Source organism: Phoenix dactylifera, chromosome 4 (assembly GCF_051530095.1).
Source record: "Phoenix dactylifera cultivar Ajwa chromosome 4, Ajwa_hap1_PhDact_Kaust_v1.1, whole genome shotgun sequence".
Classification (NCBI taxonomy): Eukaryota; Viridiplantae; Streptophyta; class Magnoliopsida; order Arecales; family Arecaceae; genus Phoenix; species Phoenix dactylifera.
Window position 1 is genome coordinate 33087108 of NC_143193.1, and position 13475 is coordinate 33100582.

Consider the following 13475-nt stretch of genomic DNA (forward strand, 5'->3'; position numbering starts at 1 on the left):
TCGATTGATGATAATAGAGGAAAGCCCGAAAGGGGAAAATTGTGGCCGTGATTCGTATGGGATACCGGATACGGATTAGAAAATTATTTAATATTTATAGGTTAAATGGGTTAAACGGGCCCAACAATTAAAACCTGTATCCGACTCAATTAATAAACAGATTAAACGGATCAACCTGTTTACAATCCGAACCTGTTGAGGCCAAACCCAAAATTGTTTATTAGGTCGAACACGGGCTAGGTTGGCGAGCCGGATTATATTTTGCCACCCCTATCGACCATTTATAAAGTGGGCCCCATAGGCCATAACCATCTCCACCTTGTCCCTCTACCCTGAAATACTCCCAATCGAACCATCCCGGAGCGCACAATTGCAGCGATCCCCACTGCCATGGATTCGACCGATATAGCGCCCTCCTCGCCGTCCGCCGCCGGTCTCTCCACCCTTCGCTTCCGAGACCGCCGCGGGCACCCTCACAGCTTCAACAAGAAAAAGAAACCCAGCATCTCCTCCGCCCCCAAATCCACCCACGATTGCCGCCGCCGAGATAGAGGCGGCGACACTTTCTCCTCGACCCCTCCTCGGCCGCCGGCGAGCTTCTCCGACCTTCCTTTCGACGTGCTAGCTAGGGTGGCAGCCCCCTTCGATGTGCCCAACCTGTGGGCGGCGAGTATGGTGTGCCGCGCCTGGCGGGAATCACTCCGGCCGCTGCGGGAGGCCATGATCTTGCTCCGCTGGGGAAAACGCTTCCGGCACGGCCATGGAGGGGTCCGCCCCAACCCGCAACGCGCTCTCGAGTACTTCCTCAAGGGCGCCGCTCTAGGGTCCGCCCCTGCCATGGTGGACGCCGGAGTCATGTATGGGGAAATGGGAGAGAAAGAGAAAGCCATGGCTTTGTATGAGAAAGCTGCCGAGGTCGGGCATCCAGTCGGTCAATCCAATCTTGGCACCTGCTACTTGGAAGGTCTGGTGTTTGTTTTTGTCCCTTCCTTTCTTTCTAGTACTGAAAATTTTATGGATTTATTTGTTATCTCGACTCCGTGTTCTTGTTACAATTGTTGAAACTGATTGTCTACCACTAGCATGCACTATTCTCCTAGCTCCGTTTAGCAGATCTTTTGTTCTTCAGCTTTCATTTCCAGAGTAAAATTTATTGTAATCTAGACTGTTCTGTACTTCTGTTTCTATTCCTTTTCTTCATTTAATTGAATTTTGACTTCATTTTGGATGTGAATTCTGTAGGCTCACGCAAATCTGTCGCCCATTTCCTGAATTAATTACTCTTTTGTCAAGAGGACATTGAGTGTACGCTTTTTATTTCATGAAAATTTAAGAGCTCTGCATTTTCACTTGGACAATTTAAGTGAGCTATATACACGACACATTTGCTGTAATTCTGAACTCTAAGGTGCTAACATCTGATGTTTTGTTTGAATGTCGGGGAAGAAGGATGACATCTGCTTGTGTAGGATACTATATTCCATGCATGGATATCAGTGGCGACATGATTGCTGTTTCTTGCTTTTGATAGTATGTTAGAGGAATGACCTTGTAATCTACTAGCTCGTGATGAAGTGTAGATGTATAGACTACCTCCTAAATTTATAATCATAGTTAAGTACGATTCTTCTGCTCAAAAATTTTTATGAATCATCTTTACCATTTTAATGGGAACTCCATTAGATGCATTTTCAACCTCTCTAGTAGTCTATACAATGGAGACATGATGTTGCTTCTTGTTTCAATAATATGTTAGAGGAATGGTCTCATAATATACTAGTTAGTGGTGAAGTTTACATGTATAGACCACCTATTAACTTTATAAGCATGGTTACTTTCATTTTAGGATTCTGCTGCTCAAAACTGTTTATGAATCATTTTTATCACTATAATGGGAACTCACTAGTAGATGCATCTCCAACCCCTCTGGTTCGACATCATCATGGGTCCCACAAATTGCTTTGAATTGGGTTGGCATTGGGTCGGGTAGGGTGAAGCAAGAACAACCTGACATTAGGTCGAGACCTCTTGATCTATACTTACTCAAGGATTATTTTGGATCACTGATTTGACCTTAACTTAATCTATTTTGTAAGTCTCAGCTCTTGCATAGATCTATGCTAACCATCAAATCCCATATTTACAATTTTTACCAATAAATTTCCAAAATGATTTAAACAACTAGTATCAATAGAAAGACTAACTAATCTAAAAATTATTATCCAAGATCATCACTCAACCAAACCAAAGGTAGTTTTGCCCAAATTGAACTCTACCATCATGACCTAAATCGGGTCTAAACTTCAATCCATACCTGGTCTATTTTAAAGTTCGGGTCAAAAAATACGACTTATACCCAACACTAATTGAAAAATCCTTGACGCATACTCGATCTAAATAGGGTTAGGTTGGATCAATTTTTGCCATCTCTACATTTGACTCCACTTATTTATTTATTTATTTATTAAGTGATTCCTCTATCTATTTACTTCTTTGGTATTGCCTTGTTTTGTATAAGTCCAAACAACCCAACCGCCTTTGTTCTTTCACTAACTATGAACTTTTCTACAATATGTTTGAAGGAAAGTAAAAGAAAAATTGGAAAACATGTCATAGGTATTCCTTGAACTCTCAAAGTTGGAAGGAGAAGGAGGCAGTAAAATTGGTTGACAAGAAGATAATGGAGAGAACAAACTAATTTTGTGTTCTATGGAGTATAGTTGTGAAACCCATAGAAATAAACTTGATTTAGGCCCTGTTTGGAAAAGCTGTTGGCAGTAGAGATTTCAGAAGTAGAGCTTTTATAAAAAGCTATTTGTTTGGTAATTACATTTCTAAAGTGTTGTAAAACTTTAATATATATTTAGCAAACAAACTGAGAAAGTACTTTTGGTATGACAAAATGACCATAAAAAATATTGCATAGTATTATACGACAGAGCATAATAAAATACAATATGTATTAATACATAAATATATAATATAGTATAATATTACTGTAATGTAATATTATATTATTCTAATGTAGTTAATGTAATATTGTATACTACAGCATAATAATACAACATAATTCGATATTATATAACATAACATATCAATATATGATGATATAATATAATATAATATAATATAATATTTATAGTATAATACAATATTTTGATATAAAATATTATAATTATTATGATTATATATTAATATTTTATTAATATAATATTTTTAGAAACTAATTTTTGAAAAAAATTGTAGAGGCACACAATCATACTTGCAAAAGTGACATTTTACGATTTCTTTCTTTCCAATGCTTTTCTTGTTCAAAACAATGGATAAATAAATGGAGAAAAAAATAATACCTTGATCACATGGCAAGGGAGAAAGCCAAGGCCGATTAGGGTTCCTTGTTTGTTGGAGCTCCTGCAGTTTTCTTTCTTTGTGCATTATGATATAAAGGGACATTTTCTATAATTATATGATTTTATCATGGGTATTTTGGTCTAAATTTTTTTTAATAAATCTAAGATAGCTTTTCGACATGTGTTAAAAGTACTTTTTCAAAGAAGTTTCATTTTGGAGATTCTTCCAGGTAGACGTTTTTAGCTTTCTAGTAAAGCTAAAACAACTTCTCGATTTTTTACCAAACACTATTATTACATCCAAAAGTAGTTTTGGAGGGTCAGAAAGTACTTTTTGGTTCATCAAAAGCTCTGTCAAATGGAGCCTTAATACAAGTTTTGGAGGCAATTCTGAGTTCTTGCACTAACATCACGTATATTTAAAAGAACGAAGAAAGAATTTGTGGTAATCACTTAGCTAAAGAAGATAACTTAGATTCAAGCTTTAATTTTTTATTCATAATAATTATAAATCTCTACAATTCTTTTGCTTCAAGTTTATGGACAAAGTACAATATGAAACTCTACAAGTAATCCAAATTATGCAATTTGTAATTCATAATCTGTGATAAATTTATCCTTGCTAGACTTGTGCATACTCCTAACATTATCCTGGAATAAAGTAAGGTAAACATTTTGAAATAACAAAACTTTGTGCAATGCTTTTTCTAACAAAACTAATTATTGAGTTGCCAACAAATGTGTATATTTTCATTTTTATTAGGTTCAAGATGGAATGGCAAATCTGTTTAGATCACATCTTTTTGTGGATCAAATTGCACATAGTGAGATTGCAAGATATCTTTCAAAAATTTTAAATTTTGAAAAAACTGTAAACATAAAAGAAAAAATTGATTGGAAATTAAATGAATGAAGGACAAAAAGCTATCACATATTAATATGAAAGGTTGACTTTCCACTATCTTGATTTTGTATATATAAGGCATAGTGAAACAAAAGTCATGCCTAGTTATTGATGAGATCTGCGAACTACCACTTCAAACATATAGGTCCAATTACCCTTTGAGGCAGAATTTTTTAAGAAAAAACAATATTAAGATTTGAGTCTTGAATTTATTTCCGCCTAATCTCTAGAAGTTTATGGTCTTTTCCTTTTGTAGTTGGAAACCATAAGAAGATTTTTTAACTTTATCAACTTGAGGCTTATTATTGAATAACAAATAACGCTGAAGTCACAAGTCAAACAAATAATTCGAAGTGGATCGTCAAGTTAATTGCAAATGTAAATATCATAACCATGTTGCACATGCTAATCCCAGCAATAATGTGATCTAAAGTTCGTCATCTCAATACCGGACTCCGTACCGGTGCCACATTAGCATTGCATCGGTTCGGTATGATATGGAGTTTTTCGATATGGTATGCCCCGCATTGCCCAGTTTGGGCCAGTATGGTAAACCGTGGTGTGATCCGTATTAGGAATCTAATTCTTAAGATTCTCTTTGTTCTTGATCCAAGAGTAAGATCCATATGCTATAGCCATTTTAGGGCCTTGATCTAGGTTGCAAGATTCAGCTTGCAAACTATATGATTTTATGATAACGATGTGTATATCAGCAGCACAGCAAGTATCTTTTTTCACGGGAATCAAGATCCACTTGGATGCTCTTTTTCTAGTTTCTTTGCTGTCTTCGGATATAGATTCCAATTTTCTACAGGTTCTCATTGGTTGTTGTTTCCCTCAGCTGCTATCTTATTGATCTGGGATGCTCTTTGCTGATTTAGGATAGTTTACAATCTCTAGGGGTAAGTTTGTCATCATTGTCATCATCGTCATTATCATCATTGTCGTCATCATCATTTTCATCATTATCGTCGTCGTCATTATCATCATTATCATCAATATAAGGGTTCTCCAACTTGTTTGGGATTCAACTTTTTTGGTTTCATGAGCAACATTGAGGCCTCTATCGATATAATCTGTCCTGATTTGTTTGAGGCATGTAGCTTTCTCACACTGGTTTGAGTTGTGAGAGAAGTGGGTTTAGGTCAGCAAACTGGAGAAAGGGGCAAAGCTGGAGGTTAGAGTTATTATTTTTGTGATAGTTAAATTATACAATCTTATCGTATTAATTTTATTAAAGTTTGGGTGTCTATCTTGAACTGCCTGCTTGGCTGCCTAGATGTTCTTCGTAGGCATTTAACAGAACTATTGCCTAGGCCATTTAGGCATTTCTAGAACCTTGGTTGCCAAAAATTTTGGTTGCAATTTTGTGTGAACTGAAATTTTCTCACCTTATTTTTTTTCATCATGAACAACATAATATTTCAAGTGGAGAGATTAATATGAGAGGAAGGCTTAGAAGAAGAATAAAGAGAGACAAGTAGAGGGGTAAAGAAGGCCCGAGACATGAGAAGAATAGAGCGAAAACTTCAAAATAAAATCAAGTCATTCAGAGTAACCTGAAAATCGTACAAAAATGTCACTCTTTACAAACTAATGTAGACTTAAGCAATCCAAAATAATATTTTCTTCTCTAGGGTGAATTTTGGATTCTCACATTCAAAATTTGACTGAAAACTGATCTCTTGATCAACCTAGTACTCCAGTAAAACTAAAGCTAATCACTTTCTAAATATATCCCATTCTGGATTCTTAACTTTGATTAAAATCAAACAATCCTAGGCCTTCTAGATCTATGAAACACAAAATAATTTCAAAATATAAAAAATTCTAAAACCATTTTTTTGCATCATATTGTAATCTAGATAGTGACATTCCATTGTCATTGCTTGAATAAAATCTTGTTTTGTAGGATAACAGCGATAAATCTCCTCAATCCCTCTGACATTCCTACAACAGCACTGAGCCTAAGAATATAATGTCCTTATTGAAGCTTCCTTAATCTGTGCTATCCCTAAGCTCTCTTATACAGCTTTCCAAATGTGCCCTTCTTAGTTACCATACTTCCACTTTAATTTCTTTATCTATACTGAGCAGAACTCATGCTTTGTTACCCTACATCTTGATCAAGAGTTTTAGAATTCAAAGCTTTGCTGACCCATGCGGTGGTTATGTGTTCCCCTATTGTAGGCATTATTTTGTGTTTATTCCCAAAATTCAAGGAGACTTGGCAAAGATTGTGATAAATTTCCAGCTACACTTATTTAAATCATGCCAATTTGTCTTCTCATATATGTTGACATAGAGAAAATTTATTGATAAGAGTAGGTTTCAGAAGACATTATTTTTAAAATAGTGGTATGATGCTTTCTGATTACAGCTGACTTGCCTGAGAAGGCTGTGACATGGTTTCGTCAAGCAGCTGAATCAGGCTACGCACGTGCACAGTATAATTTGGCACTCTGCCTGCATAGAGGTCGTGGAGTTGAATGCAATCTGCAAGATGCTGTATGCTATCTTCCTTCTCATGTGTTTTTACCTCTCAATTTTGTGCCTGCACTGATACAACAATATACGATCATCTCCATTGTTCTCCCCCTTAGTTCTATAAACTTAAAATATGATGTTATGTTTTGTATGCCTTGTACTTTACACCTGATCAGTTTATGCAGTTTCAGCTGCATACACATAATCCGCATGTCAAAGATGAATTGCTTGCTGTAGGCCTTCAAATTTTCCATCTGTGATAATTGTTTGTTATTTCAAAATTCTTACTTTAGGAGTGAGATGAAGTTTTGTTAATAGCTACTTGTGCTGCATTAAATGTGGGTTATCCACCAAAGATGAAATTGCTTGCCATAGGCCTTTGTGAAATTTTCCATCTGTGGTATTTGTTTTTACAGTTCCAGTGTTCTTGCTCGAGAAAAGTGATGAAGTTTTGTTAGTAGTTACTTGTGCAGTATTGAGTGTTAGTTGTCCGCTGGTTCGATAGATCACCCTGTCCCACTTATGTATTCTTAAATTTATATCTCAAACTTCATGGCAACTTCAGTCGAGGTCTTTAGATGTACATGATTTTTCTTCTGAAAAATTAACTAACATGATTACATAATTCATATTACTTATATTTTAGTCTCTTTAGTACTTAGTAAAGATAAATATCCACTTGGTCATGGATAAATAAGACATTAATTGAGAAATTAAAAAAAATCTTTGAAAGAAATATGGTAATGGATAATTAAATATGTTATGATTCGTATTTCATTTATCTAGTAAATGTTTCATTTCACAATAATTTAACTTTAATTAGAGATGCAATCGGGATTTGAAGATTCACGCAAAATCAAAATCTTTTGGTTAACGTAAGGTGGCTACTGCAGGTATTACTCTGGAACTTTTTGAGGTTCAGTTATTTCGACTAATTTTGGTTGAAACTGACCATGCCATTCTTGGTTCAATTTCAGCCAGATGAAAAATGGTTCTGAGTGAATCTGGTCAAATCTAATTGAAACCAAAGATGGGTGCTGAGCTTAAGAACTTTTAAAATCTTTATATCACATGCTTCTCATATGTTTTACTATTTTGGTTCAGTAGAACCATTTTGAGGTTACTAGTTTCATTGAATTAAGAGAAGGTGTTAGCCACTTAAGATTCAATATTGCAAGTTTTGTGGGAAGCATCTTGCCGGTTGTTCGTAATAAGCTGAAAAGAAGGTAACTTCTCATAGATTTGAGACATTATCTTAGACTTTTAACTGATAAATAGTAGAAAAGGGTTTTCTTCGGTATATTGAGCTTCCAGAGTTGCTAATTAACAAGAGATGGTGTTCAGGTGTGTAAGACGAGATTAGATCTCATTAAACCAGAGAATGATATGATGCTAGAGAATTTTGACTCAATGGTTAAAAAATCTTGAGGATTTTAATTTTGTTAATTTTTAAATAAATAACTCTTCTTCTTCTTTTAATTGAATAAAGAGAAGTGTAAGCCACTTATGGATAAGAGAACTAACATATGAGATTTTATTAAGATTATGATTGAATATTGCAAGTTTTGGGGGATATTGTTGGTGGTTGTTTCTGATAAACTCAAAAGAAAGGTAACTTCTTATAGATTTGAGACATTATTTTAGATTTTTAACTGATAAATAGTAGATAAGTGTTTTCTAGAGTATATTGAACTTTCAGAGTTGCTAATTAGCAAGAGATAGAGTTCGGGTGTGTAAGACTTAAGATTAGATCTCATAAACACATAAATCATGGGTCCAATTGTCATTAAACCAGAGAATGATATTATGCTAGGAAATTTTGACTCGTTGTTTTAACAATATTCAGGATTTTAACTTTGTTTATTTTTAAATAAATATATCTATCTCTTAACCACCAAAAATATACATTTAGGAGTCATATACTCCATGATGATGTCATATACATTATCTTAATTTTTTTTCTTTTTTCCCCTTTATTATTAGAATTTTGATATTTTTAATATAATATTTTTGAAACTCTAAATAATTTAAGAACTTTTAAAAAATTTTAACTACCAAATTTGGAATTCATTGGCTCAAACTGAAGACTAAGTTGAGTTTCAAAACCTTGGGTGCCATATGAGAATATCTGCACTTTTTCTGCTGTTAACCTGTTATCTAAAAGTTCCACATAATACAACACACTCCAAGATAATGTTGTATATGATATCTTTTATCTTTATTTTTTAAAAGTTTATTTGTTGCAGACTTTTTGAATTTTTTTGAAGTTATTTTTTTTGGAAATTATGAAACGAGGTTAACCCTGTTAAAAGTTAGAACATTGATCCTATTAAAAGCTACTAAAATTGAAACTCATTTGGCATGGCTGAAATTGAACTAACTTTGAGTTTCAACGCTTGAGTGCAATATTCTCATGTCTGCAACTTTCCTGCTGTTAAACTATTATTTATAAAAGGTTTTTAATTGATTAATAAAGAGACTTAATTTTTCTTGACACCTCGTCTGCCTTCGACGTAGCAATATGATTAGTAAAAATCACTGCTGTGCCCATTATGGTGTGACAAAAAGGGGAGAATTACTGTTTAATGTCTTACTGTTATGAGTTTTTGCTTTATGTGTCTATTATTTGTAAGAAAGCATTTTTTGCTTTCCGTGACTATTTATTTGTCATCTGCATATTTGTGGGAGTCATCATTAGTAGGATTGAAGATTAACTTTTCATAGTGTTTTACCTTAATCCATGAAGCACGGGTAGGCATATGGGATATGGGTATGATAAATCTTGGAAAAGTAGGTATCATATGGCAAAGATATGCCCATGCCCAGAAATAAATAAATTTATATACACACGTGCACACGCACATGCGTATATATATTATGTATGTATGTATAACACACATATATACTTATGTATGTATACGTATGTATATGTATCGGTCTATTTTATATATGCATACATGCATACCTACGTACACACAAATATATTTGTATGTATACAAAAGAAAACATTCGTAGAGCGTAGTAGGCTATCAAAATGATATAGTCCATGCTCTAAATGGTAGCAATAACTTTTACAAGCTCATCATTGGTCATTATTCCATATCCATACTTTATATTTTAATATTAATATCAATGTACTACAAAATTGCTTTTTTTTTTGTTGGAGGTATCAAGAAAGTATTTAAAGTAAAGTATCCAAACGGGTTTTTTTAGATTTTGAAAAAGAAGAATACTCGACACAAGTATGGAATGTGTAACCAAGAATTATTCGACAAGTATCGGTACCCGATACGGATACAATACAGGCACGGCATGTGATATGAAGTATTCGTGCTTCCTAGACCTCTATTCTCTCTCAACTTCTCTCTTCATCTCTACCCTCTATATCTCACAGATAGAGAGGTTGAGGGAGAGAGTTGAACTAGAATGTTGTCAAAGAAAGAGTGAAGCTTCAATCCTGTTAATTTAAATTATGAAATGTGCCGTCTCAACTGAAAATCTACATTGTTTTCCAGATTCTACTACTCGCTCTGAAGTACTTGCGCTTATAAGTTGACCTGGATATTGGTATGATAGTTGGATATGGATTCATGATAGGAAGTTCTTATAGAGTAAAAGGATCTTACACTCAAACATGCTTTTATACTTGACACATACCTGAAACCATGTAAAACAGGCCCTCAAGTTGTAGTTTATAATTAAGTTTTGTAAGTACAAAAACAATACAATTTTGGACTAAAAAATTAAGTTACACATGATACCAAGAGCCACTGCTATTTCTCATCGTGTCAATTGACAAAGCTTCCCATTTGGACTTTGACTTGAGCACTTCGATGTGCATGTAAAAGATCTCTGCTTTCTTTTACATTCTTCACTATCTTCTGGTGAAGGAGTGTTCCTACAACATTTTTGTGAACAGCCTATTCTGTACTCAGAATCTGCATTACTGCTGATGCTACAAACAGTCCTTTAGCTGGTAGCCTTATTTGTCATGCTCTTGTGCTATTAATGAACTATGACAATCTAGTTAGAATCCTCCAACTTGAGTATCTTTTGGCTCTGGCTCATGCTCTATAGTTCCGCATACACTTTCATGTTGCATTAGATTCATGTCTTTAAATTCATCTCACCTGCCTATCACTGCATCCATCCATTAGTGGGTGTAGAGACAGGTTGTGGAACCTTCAAAGATCACAAATAGCAGTAGCTTTGAAGTGCTGAGTGCAAGGATTTTGGAAAGCTTGCTGAAAGCTGCATTGATAGGTGGAATGTGGTAATGCACCTTTCTTGGGGTGGATGGGGATTAACGAGTGCACCTTGAAAAATGTCACAGATGTTCCAAGCAGATATTGAAACATTAGATGTGAGCCTTTGATTGCAAAACTTCTTCTAACTTCAAATCTGACATTTTCATATACAATCTGCCGACTGAGTATCTCTCCTGTCTTGGATATTTTATTGTGCAGTGAAGTATTTCTTTAAATGAAAGAAAATAAAGTTTTCCATCTTGGTCTTCTATAATTTACTGAAAGAGGTCTTTCAATTCAGGCAAAGTGGTATTTGAAAGCAGCAGAAGGGGGAAACATACGTGCCATGTATAATACTTCCTTGTGCTACTCTCTCGGTGAAGGGAAGCCACGGAATATTCCACGTGCCAGGATGTGGTTGAAACTTGCTGCAGACTGTGGCCACAAAAAGGCTCAGTTTGAGCATGGCCTTGAGCTTTTCATTGTATGGGCTAATCACATTATTGCCTTTGTTATTTCATGTTTTAGTCTGCTTTAGCTTTGGTCTTTGTCCAGAAATTTCTGAACATGAACTTGCGTTTTGTCTGACTATGCATTTTATGCGGATGTCTTCCTTGTGTTGAAACTAAACTGTCAGGTCCTACAAGACCTCTATCGCTATATACACATTCTTCATTTTCGGTTTTCTATAAGTGGAAACGCTCAAATTTATGATTCTTAATGTCCCATCTGTTTTCCTTGCTAACTATATTTTATTGGTAAATTACTATGATCAGTCTTTCTCATCATCAAAATTGCTCCTTCTGGCTCAGGCTTTTATATATATTATGAAATGCTAGAAGCACCTTTTTCTCTTGATGTTTTAAAATCGTTACACTATACTGTAATGAAGTAATCAAAAGCATTGATTATCTCGTAGTTAAACTTTTTCTGGGCATTAACTAATGGATCTATTGCTGTTATTAGTCAGGTAATATGATTAAGGCTCTTGTGTACTTTGAACTGGCCAAACGAGCTGGAGAAACTGCTGCTTCAAATATGAGGGATCTGATACTTCAAAGTCTGTCGCAAACTTCACGAGATTGTGCCATGTTATCTGTTGACAAATGGCGGCCTTTACAATTTCATCACTAATAGGATTTCTGTAAGGTCTGCCTCTTACATTATTGAAAACATTATATCAGAACCATCAGTTTGTTCTCACTTAACGCCCTTTCAACAATGAGATGTTACTCACCTTTGGCGTAAATGACAGAAAGAAGAGTAAATATTTTTACACAATATCAGGGTTGATTGGATTGAGGCATGCCCTGTCCATGGATGAACTACTAGAGGGCGGAGGGTGAGGCAGGTAGTTGTTATCGAGGGCTTCCCTAATCACACAAATTCAGAAAATGTTAAGGTGCTGAAATATCTTTTTTCTTTTTTTCCCACACTTCAATCTTTTTTCTGTAATAGTGGGAAGCCCTTCTTTCCTGATCAGAGCACCTCTTTCTCATTCGGCTGCTACAGACCTCACACCAGGACTTGAGAGGCAGTTTATCCAATGGACAGAGCATGCAGGCATCTAAAAACAGGAGAAGGAATTTATTCCTGTTGAGGTTATTTGTACATATTTCACATGCAATTCAGCTTTATATGTTTTAGTTTAAGCCACTTTCTCAGTTTGATATTGATTATATGGTAATTGATATTTGAAATAGGAGGTATGCATGTCATGGTGCCATGCGCTTCTTGATGTGGCTGTAAGCAATCTTTCAGCAACAAGCTGCAAGGCAAGGAAGTATCATTACCATAATGTTGTCATCTTGTTGAAGATCTTTTCCACTATTATCTCAAACTTTGACATATATGGAGTGTTACCGTAGGAAAGGTTATTGTAGCTTATATATATAAATAAATATTTACATTATTGGATGATATGCACCAGTTTAGCAGGTTGCAGCCTGAAAGCTTGTGTACATCAAATAGCTTAATGCACACAAAGGTGCCTGGTTGGTGACTTCCTAGCAACACAGGTATCTGCGGATGATGACTTCATCCTTATAACTGTTATTTTTATTGGTGATCTTGTTTATTGCATAGAATCACTGCTATTGGTGGTTGTAAAATAAGAAATCGAGAATAAACAAAATTTAGATGGATGTGTTTGGACCCGACTCCAAGCCGAACCTACGAAGAAGAAACATGACTGCAGATGTCTATTTCACATGTATTTCTTTAAGGCCTGTTTGGTTGCTTGTAACTGGATATCTGAAGAAACAAAAGCCAGCCAGCTTTAGCCCTTTGGCTGGCTCGAAGTCGTATTGAAAGTTTCTGTTATGACCCGGATTGAGCAGAAAGCGACTTAAGTTGCTTCGGCTTAAGGTTAGCTGAAGCCAATTTAGCGAACTGAATCCTGCTCGCTCCACCGAGCCAAACGGGTCGTTGGCTGGGTTATATGGTATTCATTTGGCCAAGGTTGGAGTCATGTCATGAACTATAGGA

The 13475-nt window shown here is 35.3% G+C and overlaps 1 protein-coding gene across 8 annotated transcripts; it reads left to right on the forward strand.

Annotated features, from left to right (window-relative positions):
- Nucleotides 1-303: 303 nt before the first annotated feature.
- Nucleotides 304-13197, forward strand: LOC103698089 (F-box family protein). 8 transcript variants are annotated; one of them, XR_015977117.2, is made up of 7 exons: nucleotides 304-964; nucleotides 6635-6762; nucleotides 11290-11472; nucleotides 11955-12132; nucleotides 12244-12390; nucleotides 12472-12589; nucleotides 12692-13197. XR_015977117.2 is itself a non-coding variant. In XM_008780061.6 (5 exons), exons 1-4 carry the CDS (start codon nucleotides 391-393, stop codon nucleotides 12120-12122), a joined length of 1053 nt encoding a protein of 350 aa, XP_008778283.1. In that variant the 5' UTR covers nucleotides 304-390; the 3' UTR covers nucleotides 12123-12132; nucleotides 12692-13043. The 8 variants fall into 8 exon arrangements, 4 of the variants coding, with proteins under 4 accessions (XP_008778283.1, XP_008778281.1, XP_017696301.1 ...); XR_015977118.2 differs by having other exon boundaries at nucleotides 11959-12132; nucleotides 12501-12589; XR_015977119.2 differs by having other exon boundaries at nucleotides 11959-12132; nucleotides 12276-12339; nucleotides 12447-12589; nucleotides 12692-13037.
- The last annotated feature ends 278 nt before the right edge of the window (nucleotides 13198-13475 follow it).

What these genes read in the sequence shown, in the direction of transcription:
- LOC103698089 (XM_008780061.6), top strand. Translation starts at nt 391, where the DNA reads ATGGATTCGACCGATATAGCGCCCTCCTCGCCGTCCGCCGCCGGTCTC. An exon ending in AATGCAATCTGCAAGATGCT is followed by an intron (nt 6,763 to 11,289) that starts GTATGCTATCTT and finishes CTTTCAATTCAG; the next exon opens with GCAAAGTGGTATTTGAAAGC. An exon ending in ATGGCCTTGAGCTTTTCATT is followed by an intron (nt 11,473 to 11,954) that starts GTATGGGCTAAT and finishes TGCTGTTATTAG; the next exon opens with TCAGGTAATATGATTAAGGC.